General features: G+C 44.8%; 1 protein-coding gene across 1 annotated transcript in view; it reads left to right on the forward strand.

Annotated features, from left to right (window-relative positions):
• Positions 1-2,938: 2,938 nt before the first annotated feature.
• Positions 2,939-18,888, forward strand: part of kmt2a (lysine (K)-specific methyltransferase 2A) — a gene marked incomplete at its 5' end in the record, with an annotated part of 38,111 nt that continues 22,161 nt past the window's right edge. Inside the window, 7 exon segments of the mRNA XM_084558292.1 lie at positions 2,939-2,977; positions 2,980-3,258; positions 12,558-12,630; positions 12,769-16,145; positions 16,705-16,882; positions 17,777-18,005; positions 18,129-18,805. Of these exon segments, the coding sequence (XP_084414418.1) occupies positions 2,939-2,977; positions 2,980-3,258; positions 12,558-12,630; positions 12,769-16,145; positions 16,705-16,882; positions 17,777-18,005; positions 18,129-18,805 (4,852 nt within the window).

Below are 18,888 nucleotides of genomic sequence, written 5' to 3' on the forward strand. Positions count from 1 at the left end.
CACCGGCCTTTAATTTTAATAGAAATATAAAGAAGCAGCGAGATGTTATCAATGTGAGTGCTGGTTCGATTCTCTGACTTAAAGTTCTGTGTTTATTTAAATCTGTTCCATATATGATCCTTGTTGAAAGGTCCTTACAAAGACCACATTCCTTGAGCTTAAACCCCCAAAAAGACAAAAATACAGGGTTCCGTCATGTCTGACTGGCAGTGTACATAACACCCATCGTCATCCTTCAAATTAACACTCGTCAGAGCGTAACTGATGTATCCTGATCTAGCATTTTGAACAGGTTTCTTTTGTCGTGTGCTAGCGTAGCGAATTAACATGTGGGCAAGCAGTTGATCAATAGAATCGGTGCCTAAAACCAACAGCCTTGCAGTAAACGTCGGCGAATGAGGATCTGACTTGTTTCATACGTTCAACAGACACGATTATGAGTTTGTTTCTTTGTGGGAGAAATGGAGCTGTGCAGTGGAATATAAAAGGAAAAAAAAAAAAAAAACAAGACCAGAAGATGATAAATGTTGGTGTGGAGCGTTTTGAACTGAAGCATTTTAATTCAAAATCAAGTGTGTTCAAATGGTAAGCGAGGAAGATGATGTATTTGTTGGCATGCTTTCATACTGTGTTGAATATCTACCACCCCCCCGAATGATTACTTGGTTTAAATTATAATGCAATATTTTTGTTTTAACTGTGATTATAAAATGTTTATGTTGGATGTACAGTATGATTAAGAAATAAAACTAATGTGCATTATATAAGACGCTGTTATGTTCTTATTCAGAAACACTCTTCCGTTCTTTGCAGTGAAGTTGGTGTTTTCGTTGTCGTAACACTTCATGATATCACCGATAAATAGAAAAGGGATTTAAAAGTCTCCCTCCGCTCAAAAATGTGGAGGCTGAATTTGTGTATTGCTGCGAGTGGTATTTGTCAGATTACATTAGTCTGGAGGTCGGTCCTGAAGCCTTTATTGCACATGCACTGAGAATGGTATGTGAGTCATTTAGGAGACCCACTGACCCAAATGAGTTGTAAAGATGCTGTTGAATGCAGCAAAAAAAAAATATAATAATATTAAAAATAAATGTAAGCAATTAAAAAAATGGGACGTTCTATTATTTATCTGCGTATTTTACCCTTATTTAGTTCCGTTAACTTATTCATGTCTGAATAATAAATGAATATGGGATTTATATACCTTCACAATACTCTTCAAATTGATATGTTAATACCTCATGTTGATTTAGAAAAGACTGAGGTAAATCTTTTGTCTAAAGAACCTTAGTAATGTCAAAATATATTACTTTTTCCATCAGCTTTCCATTAGCACTCTTTACACACTGGGTTTCCTGACTTACTCTGTATGTCACCAAGTCACATCTAGTGCAGTCATGTCTGTTATATCAGAGAATCTCTGCAACTGTGTGTAAAAGTATTTAGCACAAGTCCATGTACCACACGTACTAGTGACTCTTGACTTTTAAGAGCTTAAAGAGATACCATCTTTTATTTTTGCATGCATCCGCTTCTGACTGTAATTTGCACATTTGCCTAACATTGTAAATGTTTGTTACTGTTTCTGTTAATGAGCATCTTGACGCACTGCCAGGTTATATGAACATATTTGTTATTAAAGTGTGAATAGTCTTTGTCCAAGCATCTCTAGTGTATATATATATATATATATATATATATATATAATTAAGTTTAGTTTTATTTTACCCTTCACATAAATTATATGATTTTTTGTTGTTGCTGGTTCTGGGGGAAATTTGGATATTCAGTTTTGAACTTGTTGAACTTGTACTATATATATTTTTTGTACAACATCTTGTACAAATTAACAATAAACACTGAGGAAGACATTAAGTAAAATGCCTCAGTGAAACAAACTGCAAACCTACCTTCATCAAGTCAGCTCACCTCTGACATCTGTAAGCACCTATAAAAATATCACATTTAAACCTGTAATTTTATTGTTTATAAATGTATTTTAAACACTTGTTTCTTTGACTATGTATTAATCATATGCATGTGAAATAACTAGAAAATGAAAAGTGTTTCTCCTAAATAAGGATATGGGTGGAGTTTGCATTTCTACTTCATGTATAATAAGAAGAAGGAAGTGGTTCCCAGAATTCAGTATAACCTTACTCTCCTGCAGAAAGAGGACAGCCGGACAATTTTTTATGCCTTTTTTTACTATTTTGATTTCAAATTAAAATTGATGCAATGTCAATTGTAGTGACAAAAAATACAATTATTGTTCTTTTCAATCACTCTTAGTGATTCTGCAAACAGGAGTTAATGCTGTATCAGGATTTTGGATAAAAATCAACCAATCCCAAGTGAGATGCCTGGTCTTCTTTGTGAAGGAGTGATCTTACCTGGACCAGTGAAGCTGGTGCTCCATCCTGGAGTCCTACCTGGTAGGAGCACTTACAGGTGCGTGTCTGGTGAGGTTTTCCGTGGTAGTTATTGACAGCAGTTTTTTTTTAAGTCATGTTTTTAATTTTAAATATTAGTTTGTATGTGTGGTGTTGGTAGTGGAGCAGAGGGGCAATTATTATTATTATTTTTTTTTTTGTAGGGTGCAGAATTAATTGCTATGCCTCTGTTCAAACACATAGAAACACACAGGTAATTATCAGTCTATTATCACAGTGTGTGTCTGTCACTGTGTCACAGCTCATTAAAAGCCTCTGACTTTCTCAAGTTTAAATCACACTGTGAGTCTTCCAGTCCTTGTGATTCAAACGGGCCGCTCCTTTCCCGGGCAAAGCCCCTGAACCTGATTTGGATTCAGCCATGCAGAGCATGAATAGGGCCGCTGAGAAAATGCATTGTCGGGGTTTCTTCAGTTCCGCCCCGCAACATGCATAACGACGTGTCGGCCAGTGAGAGCGGAGCGCTGTGGTAGAGGTTGTTTATGTGGAGTGCTGGGTTAGGGTTCCGCCCACCGAGGTATCTCTGATCGCAGGGCAGACAGGCAGAGAGTGTAAAATGGCGCACAGCTGTCGGTGGCGGTTCCCCGCTCGGCCCGGAGGGAGCAGCAACTCCGGTACCGGGAGGAGAGCGGGCCGAATCAGGGTTACTGCCTCTTTGCGGAGTGTCTCGGGAGCCCACCCTAACGTAGCTGGGCTCGGACCCGGGTTTGATGCTGCACTACAGGTCTCTTCGGTTATCGGGAGCAACCTGCAGAAATTTCGGGATGTTTTGGGGGAATCGAGCGACTCGAGCAGCGCGGAGGTAAGCACAGGACGACCCCGGGGAGAGCAGACGGCAGCGGGGCACGGTTCACCGTGAGGACCGTTGGTTAGCTAACGGTTGCTGTGTCCAGCCGTTGACCATCTTCCCTAACGTTAAGTGTGGCTGTGGGCAAACTTGTCATTGCCAGGATGCTCAGTTAACTTTGAGTTGCTTGTGTGGCCTTAAACTCCACAATAACGCGTTGTAACGTTAAAGTTGAGTCAGAAACAACGCAAACACCAAATGGTGTTCAGATTTATGGTCTCAGCAGTTCTCCTGGAAAGAAAGTTTTCTCCTCAGTGGAGTGAGAGGACATGCTACATCCACAGTTTGGATGAACAGGGGCTAACGTCAGTCTGCTAGTCGACTACAGCAGAGAAATCCTGGTGTTACCCTGTTTATTACCACACAGAGTAGAGTTAATACATAGTACATACACCAGCACAGTATGCGACTAATGTACATTGTGTAACTACGCCGTTACCACTGGTTTCCTAGTTAGCAACTTGGCATTAGCTTGATTTGAAGCCTTCAAGGCTAGACATGTTGCCTTCAAATTCATACACATTAATAGTAAAAGTAACCATCCTGCATTAGCGTTACTGTGTATTTCATACAGTAAACTAGTATTTAAACCCACATTTTTTTCATCGTAAAGTCGTCTCCTTGTGGTGTAACACGGGACCTTCAATGTTGAAGCGTGTAATGTGTTTGGAAACAAGACATGTCAACTTGGAGGAGGCGAGAGTACACAAATGGTGTTTCTAACGAGCTAACGTGAACTTAGCGTCTCTCTGCAACGTCTCAGAGAACGGGCTGTTCATTATTAACTTTACTCGCTTCGGGTTTCTATTAGATAATCTTTGCCAGCTAAATAGCTTAGTATTTACAACGTGAGCTCAAGGGCTGAGTGTTTGCAGTGAGGTGTCAAGCTCTCAGCGAGGCTTGGCCAGCATATAGCTGCTCGGTTAGCTCGCTGGCTAGCTGTCTACACACCTCAGCTAAGACTACACTGTCGTGAGCGACGTTAAAGTTGCAGTTTTGCTCGGGAGGTTTCCGTGTTTACCTCTGGCCAGCACAGTGCTACGCAGCGGGTTTAAGCGTCGGAGCTAAAGTTGGCGGAGCTCGCACACAACACCATGTCGTTTCCATTGCTGTTTAGTGTTTAGCTAGGACAGCTACCATGCTACGCACTACGCCACGCTAGCCATCGGGGCTATTGCTGATGCATAGGAAAATGGGAGGTGGACATGTTTTCCCCTTCTCTACAGTCAGTACGTAGCTAGTACCAAAAATAATATAATGCTTGATGATGACGTGTGATACACAGCCGCATACTGAAAACCACTCTCCCCGGCGTGGAAGTGCTATGACGAGTGTTCTGATCGGGTTCAGTGTCTTGAATTCGCTACATTTTGTGAGAGAAATGAGACTTGCTAGTGACAGTGCGCATGCAGTGCTGGCTACAATAACAACGAGCCCCTTCTTGACGGACCGTGTGATGTGGGGGTGTGTTCGCCTTAGCGAACTACCATCTTCCTTCTTCATGATGTGCAGCATGCGTTCATTGCAGTGGGAGTACACTGTGTGGGGATGTTTACCACCAGCACCGCTGCTCCTTCTCTGAATACTTATTTGGTTGAAGCACAGCCGTGTTTTCATACATGTTAGTTACGCGTTAGGCTATGTTTTTTTTTTTTAATTTTTTTTTTTACTCTGAACTCGAAAATATTTCTTTTTGTTTTTACTGAAATTTTGAATCATATTGTATCATAAAGTAGCTGCAAAGGCTTGGAAGATTATTGGAGAATATAGGATGATGCATTTTAACATTTTTATATGAATTAACATGTACACAGACCAGGAGCTCATGAGCATTTCCTCCTAAAGAATAAACATTGTTATTGTAGGCTTTATGAAACTTTTATACAATAAGACTTTCAAGTGCTTTTGTCAGTATTTTCTGATGTTAAAGGGAAGTGTTCAGTGGCTTTCTATGGTTCAAGCCCTACACTGATAATGTGTAATGTTATAACACTATTGAATATGTGTAGAGACAGATGGGACCTGAGACAATCACACTGCAACTTAAATTGTACAAATGGGCAAAGCAAAGTGATTTTCACTTTGTATGTTTTGCTTTTTATTTGAACATTCATTCCATGTGAAACATCATCCTTACAGGCAAATGACTGTTTTAGTCATTAGGGGTCTCTCCCTCCCCTGCTTTGGTAAATTACGCTACAGCGTTATATGGGATGTGTGGAGACAGACCGGACCATTAAATCCCCCATGGAACCTGAAGCCTGTGGAAGTTGCGGACACAGCATGGTGATTTCATTGAGAAGCAGCGTAGTGCTTGTCTGGCCAGACCGGGGCAGGATTGTTCAGGCTCACTGCAGCCTGCTGAGCTCACAGGGCGACCCTGAACAGAGCGCCAGCCGGACACTCGGCCGCCCCTCCTTCCTCCATCCGAGCAGAAAAACCCCCAAATCCACTTCAGACGCACACAGCCCCGTCTGAGAGGCAGAGCAACTTTTCTTCTGACAGCTGCCACTTTGGAATGGATTAGTAAGCCTATTGGGGCGGCTCAAAAGGGTGCTTGTTGGCTGTTGCTGTCCAAATGAAGGCGTTTATTGGCTTTTGTGTGTCTGTGTGTAGTAAATTCATTTTCTAGATGCGACCAAATTGTTGATGCTGGTTTTGGTCCTCAGTGCAGTGCATAGTGACTTTTTTTTTTTTTGTAAATGACCTTACAACCTTCCCTGACCTTAATCACACTTTCCATCAATTTCCTTTTCTGTTCTTGGTTCACTGTATTTCTCTTTCTGCTACATCCGTCCTCATCACATATAATTACCAAAGTTTAATCATTCATACAAAAAAAACGCAGCTGAATAGATGTATCAACCTAAATGTCTCTTTGCCTCACTGGTCTGAGAGAAATGGTGTGTTTGAGCGGAAGGGGCTTTGGTCCAGCAGGTGTTTGGCCTATTTAAATGGAAGACCCCCACACCCGCTTGCCCATCCCCGAGACAGCGTGTGGATTGGAGCAGGAAGCTTTGTGTCTGCTTTTATTCCAGCTCTCACAAAGTGCGGGCGGCTGAAAGAGCGCAGGCAGGGATATCAAAGGGTGTGGGGTGACCCCCCTTCTCCCAACGGGACAACGCTGGGTGGAGAATTAGTCACAGACCCTCACATCCATGGCTTTATTCGGCTACAGCAGGCGGGCAAGGAGCTTTCACCTCCGCTTTAGGAGTTGCCTGACTGGGAGAAAGGCGGCAATTGTGTCGTCTTTCTTAGTCTTTGTGTGAGTTTGTGTGGTAGTGGCGGCTGTGGTAGTAGGGGCAGGGGTGTCCCTCAGACTTTATGTCCCTCATTGCAATCAGGAGGAGGCGTGTCTTCTTTGTCTTTGTTTTGATTAAAACTTCAGTTCACGCTGCCTGCCCGGGTGGGTAGCAGGGGATGTGTGTGACTGCCAGCCTGTGTGAGCGTTACTGTGAGAGCGAGAGACACCACGCACACACACGCCGACCAGTCTGTTTGTCTTTGTCCACCGACTCTGCCTTCGTCTCCTCACGTGTGAGGTGTTGTAAGAAGAGGAGATATCCCACCCTGGAAAGTGTTTGTTTTTGGTCTGCGTGCCGTTGAGCAAATGTGAAACAGTTGCACTTTGCGTTTGGACACTTGAAAAAACAAATGCCTCACCTTTTGCTCGGGGCTGACAGGGGGTCACAAAGCAGAGCCACGGTGTGATTCTCCTCTGTGGCCCTTTTGAACATGTGTCGTCAGCGGGCCATATATGAGCTCACCATCAGTTCACATTCCAGGAAGGGATGATGCATACGTCTGTACAGTAAATCCAAGTGGAAAGCTTCCTGGAATGTGTCAAGATAATGTTTTTTTCAGAGTAGTAGGGAAGAGATGTGCTCTAGCATCAAAGTGACCGACCAAAACTTGTACATATACACGACAGCCCTCCCCTGAGTTTATGTCACATTCCGGTCCCTCTTTTTGAAATTACTTGTTCTGATGTTTTCCTGTTCTTAAGATGTGTGAGTTTAGACTTAGGAAACCCCGTCATACAGTCAGTCCCGGTTTAAACACACATCTCAATGCTAAGTGCAAAATAAAAAGAGGTTAGCTGGTTAGCTAGCAACACATGTTGCACTGGCCACATTTAATAAATTACTAAAGAAAATCAACTTTACATTAAATGAACGTGATCGACCGTTCGGGAGCTGTACGTTTTATAAACACAAAATAAACCACTCGTTTTGTATAAAAGTAAGATAATAAATAAAAACCATGGTGGAGCTCATAGCTTGTGCAGTCACTTACCAAAGGGACAGCGAGTTCTGACTGCTGCGTTCAGTGACCATAGTGAAATTAAGCTACAAGTGATACGTGATTTTATCTCCGTTACATATGCAGGAAAAACCCTGAATGACTTACCTTCAAAATGATTTAGCCGCTCCTGCCTCCAATAAACCAGTCTTCAGTGAACGTCTTCTTGTGTTTTGGCGGGCAACAAAGCGCATGCGTCCTGTATGCGCGTCACAAGGCGCATGCGCAGATCCAAAATACTCAACACTAATAAAATTTCTACGTTCATGTGCAGTGACTATGAAACCTTTGAATATTATGTGAAAATACATAGTAAAACTTACTTTTCCCACATGGTTTGTTGAATGGCATATATAATTTTACTTGAATAATTCAAGTTCTCACTGATACTTACGATTACAAAATAAAAATTATGACAGTTAACCTAATAAATATTACTACACCACAAAATAATTTCCCCGGTTTCAATATCACTTGGGCTGTGATCCTTACAATTGTGGACAAGGGTTTCTTGTAAAGTCATTTGAACAACTTTACCAGAAAATTTTGTTGTATTTCGTCGTCAGTAACATGGACCACTTTGTCGGTAACGTCTTTTGTAAAATGCATTTCTTTTTTAGTGCTTTTTCTGTTTGTTTTATCCCTGCACAAACTTAATGGCATATTTGTTTTGACACTCATGCACAACATTATCAGTTTATCTGAAATGGTAGGACTCTGGATGGTCTGTATTATATTACATTTAATGTGATATCACTCGCAGCACGCAGTTTTGCGTTCAGCTTAACTTGTAGTCTTTGAAAAATAATACCTTTAGGAGTCATGCCTTTTTATATTAGTTCAGCATGCCAACGTAGCATGATGCTGTGATTGTAGCGCTCTGTCTCGATTAAAATCTCTATCTGAAGGTCGGCTTGCTAGCTGCAAAATATGGTAACTGATTTATCAGTGCTGTGTATTGTCAGTGCTGGAACACACAGTGATGTTTGTGTGTATTATTCTGTTTACTACAGTTCAGGTTTACTCAACGCAACGCTTCTAGTTGTGCTATTTAAAGGGTTGTTGTGCGTTGTAAAGCAAAAACATGGGTAGGCTTTTAATGTGAAATCGCAGTATCCCAGTGAGATTAGCTAATGATGCCAAAATGTGAAGTTTAAAACAGACATTTGTTTGTTAGATGGAGGTGTTGAAATGACGCCTCTCGCGACAGTGCGTTGAAAGCAAATCGTTTTTGTGACAGGTAATGGATAAATGTTGAGGTTTGATGCCAAAGTATTGTTGAGATGCATTTAAAAACCTGAACTAACTTAGTGGATACAAACTTGTGTACTTATGTCTTGATCACAAGTTTAGGCAACTGTAATCCCTTATAAAGTAGGGAAAGGTTGTGGTCATAGTTACCTTTTGTAAAGTTTAGTACTGGCTTCTAGTTACTACCCTTATGTTACGCTTTGCTAAATAAACAGCATACATATAAATAGATATTGCAAATTGGCTGCTTAGATAATTTTTTAGGGGACATGGTCGACTGATCACGATGAAGAGTTTTTTTCAAACATCTTTCTGCTTCTGTGTTTTTGTCCTCCGATTACCCTGCTTTTCACACTGAAGTATTACAGCTTTCTTTGTAACACTTGCAGCCTAAAGTTGTAACAGGGCTTCGTGGGTAAAGTTAATCTTGTGTTACATAATCTGAGACTCCATAGTCAAGTAACCACTACAAAATACAGATGCTTTTCTAGTTCAAACCTGGGTTTCATACGATGCTTTGGAAATGGATCCCTAATCTGCAGCCCGTCGTCTGTAGTGAGTTTGATGTCTTGAAAGACAGTAAAAGTCCCATTTCTCAGAGTGCAAAAGCGCCGTCAGAATGATACAGAGAAATAAACCTCCAGCTTTATTCACATCCGTCTCCGAACTGTCGGGGACAGTCCCTTGCACCTCCTGAAGTTACTTCTACTATGAATCAGTTAGACTTCCCTTTCTCTTGCGTTTATTGTATTACATCAAGTAATGTGTGCATTGATCCTTTGGATGAGATGTGACAGACCAGCTGGAAGTAAAACTGCTTTGGATTTTGTGGTGATGGCGAAAGAAAGCAAGGATGAAGAATGCGCTTCATCTGTAAAAGAGATAAAATAGAAACTAAAGGAAACTCAGGTCTTTCCAGTAACCCTTTTATCCCTTGCATGGTGTAAGACATGGTAGTATACGAACCTTACCTCGCTAGTCTACTACAGTGTTTGTTTACTTCTTGAAGTTACCTCCCTGTGCCTGCCCTACTATTGAGCTCATGGTGAGCCTTGTGTTTCACACGCTGCCGCTCAGTGCTTGGCAGGCAGTGGGCGGTAATGACTGAGTGACTGAATACGTATTTGGGAGCATGACAGAGAGCAAGAATAAGGGGGGAGGAAAGGGGGAGCCTTGTCGTGTGTGGGAGGCCTGTTTAGATTGGGATTTTGCAAGCTTCTGCATGAGCATGTTGAAAACCCGAACCCTTTTCATCCTCGGTTTTCCCAAGAGACAGCTACTGCGCTCTCTCTCTGTTGTTGATGGTGCATGTGGTCAAGATGCTGCTTCCTCGTCTCTCTCCCTTCTCCCCTCCCACAACCCTCCTCCTCCTATCCTCGCTCTGGTTTGACTGTGCTCCCCTCCCCCGCATCGAGATTGTTTACATCTTCATGCGCGGTTCACGCACAGGGCCCCCGACGCCCCCTCACTAAACGCGCGTGCGCGTGTGAGGTGACAGAATCCGGACGTGCACATGTATGTGTGCGCGCGGGTTGCGTGAACGTGTCGAGCCTGCGCTACGCACTTGCTTCTAGTTTGTTGTGATGTCATCGACTGCTACTCGCACTATCACAGCGAGTCAGTGCCTTCCTTTGGTACTCCGCCCCCCCTCCGTGCTCTGCAACAGCACCAACCAAGAGCAGCAGCAGCTTGCTCAGAGAGGAGAGGATGCTGGTATTACTGTGAGGAGAGAAAAAAGATGCTGGAGAGCACTATGAGGAATGTAGGACTCCCAGATGAATGTCGCCTGCCAGGATTAACAGCAGTATTGACTGTCTGTTTATATGTACAACAGATGAAAGATGATTTTTCAGCATACATTAATGCTTTTTAATTTAACTGGATCCTACAGTGTGTATTTGCGTGTGTGTCGGGCGCATGTAGGTGTCACTTATTAACATTGTGACGTGTGTAATTCTTGGCTGGTACAGATCAGTTTGCATGTAGTTGTGTGCACACACTTGGATAGCAGCTGCTCCACAAACTGGGCCAACAAGACCTCAACTGCATCCCCACACTGCTGCTATAAATAAACATGATGAAATGACATACTCACCACCGCTCTTAAGCACATTGATTGCAAGAAGTAGTGGCACACAGAGGATCCTGAAGATGTTAATCGTCCTCCGGGTGGTTTAACCGTTGCACATCATAAGCCTCTGGCGAAGGATTGATGTGCAGCCTGTACGTATTACATTTACAGTGGTGTGCTTAATTACTTGAACCATCAAAATTAAGTCCCAGAGAACATAAGCAAAATGAAGTCCATGATTCAATGAATGTAAGAGACTAAAAAGTTTAACTGAGCCTTAGAATGTAGGACTGTAGGGGTGACATCTTTGGGGCTCTGAAATGGCTTTGCTCTGGTATTGCCCTGAACCCACACTGAAAATGTTTTGCCCCACTTATCAGAATGATCTAAGCTGATGTGATTGTTTAAAAAAATGAGCGTTATATCTTCACAAAACTCTTGTGAATACACGATAGAGTTTAGGCCTCGTTTATGTGCTTCTACTGGCTGTCTGTGTACGTATGACCAATCACCATAGCATTTTACTTTTTCCGCCAGGAGCAAGAGCACATTGCTATGTGTTAGTCACCAGTATTGGATGTTAGCAACTTAAACTGTCTGTTGTGGTTTAACCCTACTGAAACTGTGTGTATCACTCCAAAAGCCAGAGAAAGCGCACCAAAGGTGAAAGTGAGGGCGTATTCACACCAGGAAGGTCCGTTAGTTCACTTGCTTTGGTCCGGACCAATTTATTTATTTTTTTTTTTTTTTTTTTAGTGCGGTTCGCTTTCACACTGTGATTAATTGCAACCGGACCAGAATTTATAAACAAAAACACATGTGCTAAGGTCGTTCAGCCATTGGCTGGTAAACGTATAGGCGGGGTAAAGAAGGAAGCCAAATGTCCCACGTAAATAGGCTACAATGGAGACTTTGCGTACTGTAGGTCTACTTGTTATTATGCTAGCAATATGGTTTATAAACTTACAGCTTGTGCTCGAGCGTCAAGACCGTTTGATGCAACATGAGTTTAACCATATCATGCTCGTTATTTTGCAACGGCTCATCTCTACCTAACCTACCTGCGTTTGTTTGCTTCACGTGTCTCTCTCTGTTGTGTGTGTCACTGGGCTGTCCTACATTTCCCATAATGCGCGAAAACTACGGGAAACTACGGGAGCTCGTCAAATCCAAAAAGGTAGATTTTTGCAACTTGGGTCGGATCGAGGTCGGGCTGCTTTCACACCATAAAGGAACCGCACCAGGGTTCGGTAGGAACCGCACCGAGACCACCTCCTCAGCTGGGTCTCGGTCCGCTTGTTTGGTCCGCACCAGAGTTCGAGTGATTGTATTCACACCAGTCAAAATGGTCCGAACCAAGCAAGGAAACGAACTTCAGTTCGTTTTAATCGAACTAAACAAGGCAGGTGTGAATACACCCTGAGATTGAGCGCATCATTATAACCTCGAAGCTGCAATCTGACTTCGGCAGCGACTCAAGTGTTGTGCAACTAGGACATCTGACAATTATGTGCCATGATGGATGGGCGAAATGTGACCTGCTAGCCAACCGTTGCTGCTTTCCTGTATTTTAGCATTGTAAAAATTGTGTGGTCACAACTTATTGATGTTTCCTTTTCTTGCTTTGTAGGAAGAAGGGTTTGGAGGATTTGGAACAGTTCCTGAACAGAAGCAAATACAGAGCCCTTCGACAAATTCTTCAGGTATAATTATGTCATAGTGACACCAAGCTGGTTTATTAAAGACTAACAGCTGTCTTGAGGCTATACTGTACCTGCACATGTTTTCGATATCCAGTGCTTGTATGCCAACTAAATGATCTCTGTTTTGTTTTCTGGCAGGCACACCCATACCGGAGAAGAAGCCCAGAGGCCGCCCACCTCGGGCTCCAAATGCCCAGAAAGCTGCTACAAGTTTACCTGCCCCCTTATCCCTTCCCTCCCACACACAGGCACAATCTGAGGGCCACGAAAGGCCAGCAGAGAAGGTGAAAAGACTGCCTGGGAGACCACCTGGCACTGGGGAAAAGAGAAGAGGCCGTCCCCCTTCTTCAAGCAGCAAGAAAGCCTGGAGTACAAGCAGCCATGCAGCAGGGGAGGACAGCAGACAGGCTGGGTTTGAAATGGGCATTGACACAGAGGGGGACAAAGACAGAAAGGGCGCCAAAAGGCTGCCAGTGGGCTCGGCTCAGCCACATGACACTGAGGTTAAGCTTCCCAAAGGTGGGCGGGGTGAATCCAAAGTTACCAACCTGAAGAGACTGACAGAGACTAAACTCACCCCTCTCAAGTCACGGCTCAAGACTCTGCCTGGTGTACCCAGACGCAGACGTGGGCGACCACCCTCAGCTGAGCGACTGAAAGCCGAAGCTGCAGCTGCAGCTGCTGCTGCTGCACAGCTGTCTGCCTCCATTGAATGTGGGGAAGGAAAGCATAAGGCCTTTAGAGTCAGAGGTGGGGACAGAGGCACAGAACCACACACACTTCAGCAGCCTATGCTGACGAATGTGGATGGTGCTGAGGACCAGGGCTCTTCCAATCCACCTGCCTCCCCATCTCCCACCAAGTCAGGCAGGACAGTGGGTCTCAGAAAAAGCCCTCGGCATAGAAAGCCGGTCAGAATCGTCCCCCCTTCTAAACGCACTGATGCAACCATTGCTAAACAGCTGCTTCAGCGTGCAAAGAAAGGAGCACAGAAGCGACTGGAGAATAAAGCTGTTGCCATAGGGGGTAGTGGGGCAGGAACTATTGAAGCTGGCATTAGGAAGACCCAACTGAAGAACATCAGGCAGTTTATCATGCCTGTGGTCAGTACTGTCTCCCTTCGCATCATCAAAACCCCTAAGCGTTTCATTGAAGATGAGGGGAGTTTTGGAACACCACCGCCTCATACTAAGATGGCACGGTTAGAAACAACTCCTACATCTGTCCCCACATCTGCCCAACCCACTTCCACCACATCCTCATCTCCTTCTCCTGTACTTGTCTCCTCTACGTCTGCTGTTACCAGCCCTGGTACAACAGCTCCGATTGACTCCCTCCCTCCTCCTCCATCTCCTGCTCCCATTCCCACTGTCCCATCAGCCGCTGCCAGTCTGCTCAACAACACCACCAACAACACAGCCAACGGGCGATTTAGTAGTAGTGCGCCGTCTTGTGGCTCTAGTGCTGTGTCACAGCATTCCTCCCAACTCTCATCTGCAGAGTCTTCCAGGTCCAGTAGCCCAAGCTTGGATGACTCATCTTGTGACTCCCAGGCGTCTGAGGCCACGCAGGCTTTGTCAGAGCCGGAGGATCATTCTCCGTCCTCACAGGGAGAAAGGGAGACCAACCTGCTGCACAGCTCACGGCCACCCTCTCCTCCCTCTGAACCAGAGCAAGAGCATTTGTTGGTAGAGAGGAGTCGACGAGGCAGGAGAGGACAGGGGGTCGGCCGGGGAGGTCAGAAACCAAGGGTAAGAGAGGCTCTCACCGCTGGAACTAAGAAGCCAATCATCAGCCCACCAACAGGAGTTCTGATGTCCTCCTCTACACTTGTAAATTCCCAGCAAGCTTCATCCACGGCCTCCTCCTCTTCTTCACCACCTCCTCCCCCTCTCCTCACCCCTCCACAACCTACCCAGTCAGGTTCCACCAATACAACTGCCATCACTGAACACCACCCCCAGTCATCCTGGATGCCTCACCCCATCCCGCCATTCCTACCTGGATCGTCAGTGCTGTCTAACTTGTCAGACAAACGAAATCGCTCCATTCTGAAGGAGCCCACCTTCCGCTGGACTTCCCTGTCCCACCCCAGACATCAGTACTTTTCCTCTGCTAAATATGCAAAGGAGGGCCTCATTCGGAAGCCCATATTTGACAACTTCCGTCCTCCCCCTCTCACACTTGAAGATGTGGGGCTGCTGCCCCAAGGCGTTAGTGGAGCAGGGGGAGCTGCTCCAGTTGCATTTCCAGCACCAGGCAGCGGAGCAGGAACAGGGACTCGTCTATTTGGTCCTCTTCACCCACACACCCATCACCAACATCCCTCATCATCCCGCTTTGATGCACCACTCCAGAAGCGCAGCCCATTGCTTCGTGCACCACGTTTTACGCCCAGTGAAGCCCACTCTCGAATATTTGAGTCTGTTACCCTGCAGTCATCTTCTGGGAGCAGCCCTGGTTCCCTCTCCCCACATCAGACGTCCTCTAGCTCCGGCAGAACTTCACGGCGCAGGAGACGACCGGTCTCGGGAACAGTACGTGGCCATCCACGGTCTCCGTCTCACTCAATGACCACACGCAGCAGCCAAATAGGCCAGATATCTGTGGGGAAAGGCACCCCTGAGATGTCTGTGCTGACAGGCTCTGTCTCCACTAGTAACCCCAGCTCTTTGCCTGGGGTGTCTGCAAGTTCACTAGCCACTAGTGCCTTAACTCCTCCTCCTTTCAGCACCTTCTCCACTGTATCACGGGGTCTGTCCTCTCAAGGAACACCTGATAGCAGAAGAGGGGCCACTGGAAACCCACCTCCTATGTCAACTACATCATCATCTTCTTCCCCACTTTTCCCTCTTTTCCCTTCCAGTGCCCAAGACACGGGGCGAGGAGCTGGGAAAGGAGGCAAAGAAAAAAGCGTGTCAGCTCTGCAAGAACCTGCTCCAAAGGAAAAAGAAAGGGATTCTGAGAAAAACCGTGAGAAAGAGAAGGAGAATAAGAGGGAAGGGAGAAAAGATTTGGACAAAAGAAGTAAGGTCTCTACACCAGATGGCTCCCCCATTGCGCCTTCTGGCATGTTTACTGTGGATGGAGAGTCAGAAAGTGCTCTCTCATCTCTTGCTCCGAAAAAGACTCCAGGTAGAAAGAAATCAACATCTGCTGACGTGGGTTCTGACAGTGCTTCCGCAGAAGTGCGTGGGCTCCATTCCACTGTTCCCGTGTCCATTGCTAAGGGACGTCTACCTAAAAAAGGCAGACCTTCTGAAAAAGGAGCAGAGATGGAGGATGGGGAGAAGGAGAAAGAGAAACGAAGTACTCCTAGCCAGCAGACAGCAAGCCTTCCAGCGCAGCCCGGCAGACAACAGCTCCCTGTCTCTTCTCTTCGAACAGTGTTGGCACAAGCCGAGAAACATCCTGTGACTGACAAGCAGGTAGTCGGACTACTGAAAAAGGCCAAAGCCCAGCTCTTTGAGATAAAGAAGAATAAGCTGAAGCCTGCAGAGCAGACCAAGGTCCAGGTCAGTTTACTCTATCTCGCCCTCATAGAAGTTGGGTTTCTCTCGTTGTCATCATATAGCTTCAACAAGTGTCTTTGACAAGATGCTATAAATGTTTGCTATAAATAGAAACTTGTGTTTGTACTCAGACTGAAACTTGATAAGAGGAAAGTCCCACAGAGGGTGTTACTTAAGGGGAATTCTGTTCGCTTCATACATTATGCAGAAAGGAGCACACTCTGTGCTTTTGAAAGTATTGTTCCTTCGGCAGAATATTCTATTGTGTTGTTCTTCTGTTAATCTAAAGGTTAGATGTTTATAGTCTGGCAGTGCACATTTTGAAGAGAAAATTTGCCCCAACCCATATCATCTTCTCCTTCGCCACCTCATCATCCTCTTCATTCTTGCAGCCCATTATTCAGAGGCTAATGAAACACTGAAATGAAACCAACATCCTGAGGACATGAGCTACATTTAAAAAAACATCCACTCCTTGTGTAACACTCACAATGGTTGCTTTTTATTATGTTGCTTTTCATATTGTTGCTTCACTTTTTGTGGTAATGTCCGCTTTGTGCAGGGTCAAGAGAGTGACTCGTCAGAGACCTCGGTACGTGGCCCACGCATCAAGCATGTATGCCGGCGTGCAGCTGTGGCTCTTGGCCGTAATCGGGCCGTGTTCCCTGACGACATGCCCACACTTAGTGCCTTGCCCTGGGAGGAGAGAGAGAAGATCCTATCTTCCATGGGGAATGATGGTAAGGCATATTGAACTTACTTTTCCTACGTGTAGGCTCCCTGTTCAAGTTTAATGGATTGCCTGTGTGGAGATATTAATGATCAATAATCCTATGTGTTAATAACATAATGCCAAGGCTGATGTGATTCTCAGACGTACTTGCCTCTAATTGCACCTTGAGGGACAGAGAAATTATCTGAACTAAGCAGATTTGCATGCCAGTACGTATTGTAAAGATCTGTTAGATGTTATTAATCAACAGGTCAGTGAGTTTTAATAATAGCAGTACAGGAAACACTGACTATGTACACTTTATTAGGGTTTCATCAGACTTTCCCTTTCTGACAACAATTTTGGTTAGCACCATCATTTGATATAGTTATTTTCGTAGTGGGACGTGTTCACACATTCAATTTTAGGCAATTATTGACTTACACAGCACACTGAGCAGCACACTACATTTGTTATTCATGATATAACATCTGTGCAAGTCCTGAAAAGGTTCCGCAGCATGGCATGATGATAAACTAATCACAGGATTAGAGGAAACCAAGTCATCCATGGGAGGACAAGTACACAGTGATGTGGTGATGAGTGAGAGTTTGGCTGCCCTGTTCCTGTTATCTTGACTGGTTTCATGTCATCTCACGACATGTGAATTGTTGTGAGGCCAGAGGATAGTGACATATCAAGAGTCAGAATGGGTCATTTTTACACTTGTACCATCACAGTCTGGTGTTAACACAGCTATGACATACCTTAAAACCTTGTTGGCTCGTTGTAAATAATTTACAGCAGAGCTTAGTTCTAACAAGGCCGTTAAGGCGTTTAAGTTTCTTAAACCCTGGTGCGTCAAATACTGTGCCACAGTGTGTCAGTAATGACATCTGTCTATGGTGGATCTCTTTTACAGACAAGTCTTCAGTAGCAGGCTCTGAGGAAGCGGAGCCTCAGTCCCCTCCAATAAAGCCACGGGAAACGCGACAAAAAGCAGTTCAAGAAGCTCCTCCCAAGAAGGGCCGTCGGTCGCGGCGATGTGGTCAGTGCTCAGGCTGCCAGGTTCCAGAAGACTGTGGCGCCTGTACCAACTGTCTTGACAAGCCTAAGTTTGGAGGGCGAAACATTAAAAAGCAATGCTGCAAGTAAGTCGCTGATTATGAGCTGGTTGTCACATGTGATGATTGTAATTGTAAAGTAAGTGAAATTCATGTTAGAGTGAATTTTTAAGAACTTAAAAGCTGAAACTTTGTATTTCTCGCTCTAAGGATGAGAAAGTGTCAGAACCTGCAGTGGATGCCCTCAAAGATGCTTCAAAAGCAAGGCAAAGGCAAGAAAGACAAGAAAAAGAAGAAGGACGGTCTCAATCCGGTAAAAGGACCAAACTCGGAGTCTGTCCCCAAACCTACTCCTGCTCCACCAAAGGAAGAGCCTCCCCGTAAAAAGAGTGACACTCCTCCTTTAAAGCTGGGAGAGGAGAAGACAAGACAGCATCCGCTATCGAAGCAACCATCTCCAGACCTCTCATCTTCCCCTTCCCCTGCTGAACCTTCTCAGGTCCCCAGCGCAGTCACAGTCCAGGCTCCGTCTCCAACCCAAACACCGGACAAACAGCTCTCAGGCATGAGCAGTGTCTCCAGCAAAAAGGGACACAAACCACAGCAATCTACACCAGCTTCCACCTCCTCATCGTCCTCTTCCACTTCATCGTCGTCTTCGTCCTCCTCATCTTCCTCATCTTCATCATCTTCAGCCCAGAATTCCCCCTCCCAATCTACGCAATCTCACCAACCATCACAGCAGCAGCAGCAGCAACGGCCACTTGCGAGTCAGTCACTTTCAAAAAAAGATTCCTCACCCAAGTTTTCTCTGAGCGAACCCAAGAAGAAACTCCAGCAGGCCTCAGTGCAACAGCAGAGCTCAACTCCAACTATTCCAGATATAGGTAAGACCCTGGCCATGCGTTTTGTCCTGTATTAATGTTGCAATAACAATATACATTTTATGCTTCATTTTTATTTAAATCTT

The sequence above is a fragment of the Chelon labrosus genome (genome assembly GCF_963514085.1).
Source record: "Chelon labrosus genome assembly, chromosome: 13".
NCBI lineage: Eukaryota > Metazoa > Chordata > Actinopteri > Mugiliformes > Mugilidae > Chelon > Chelon labrosus.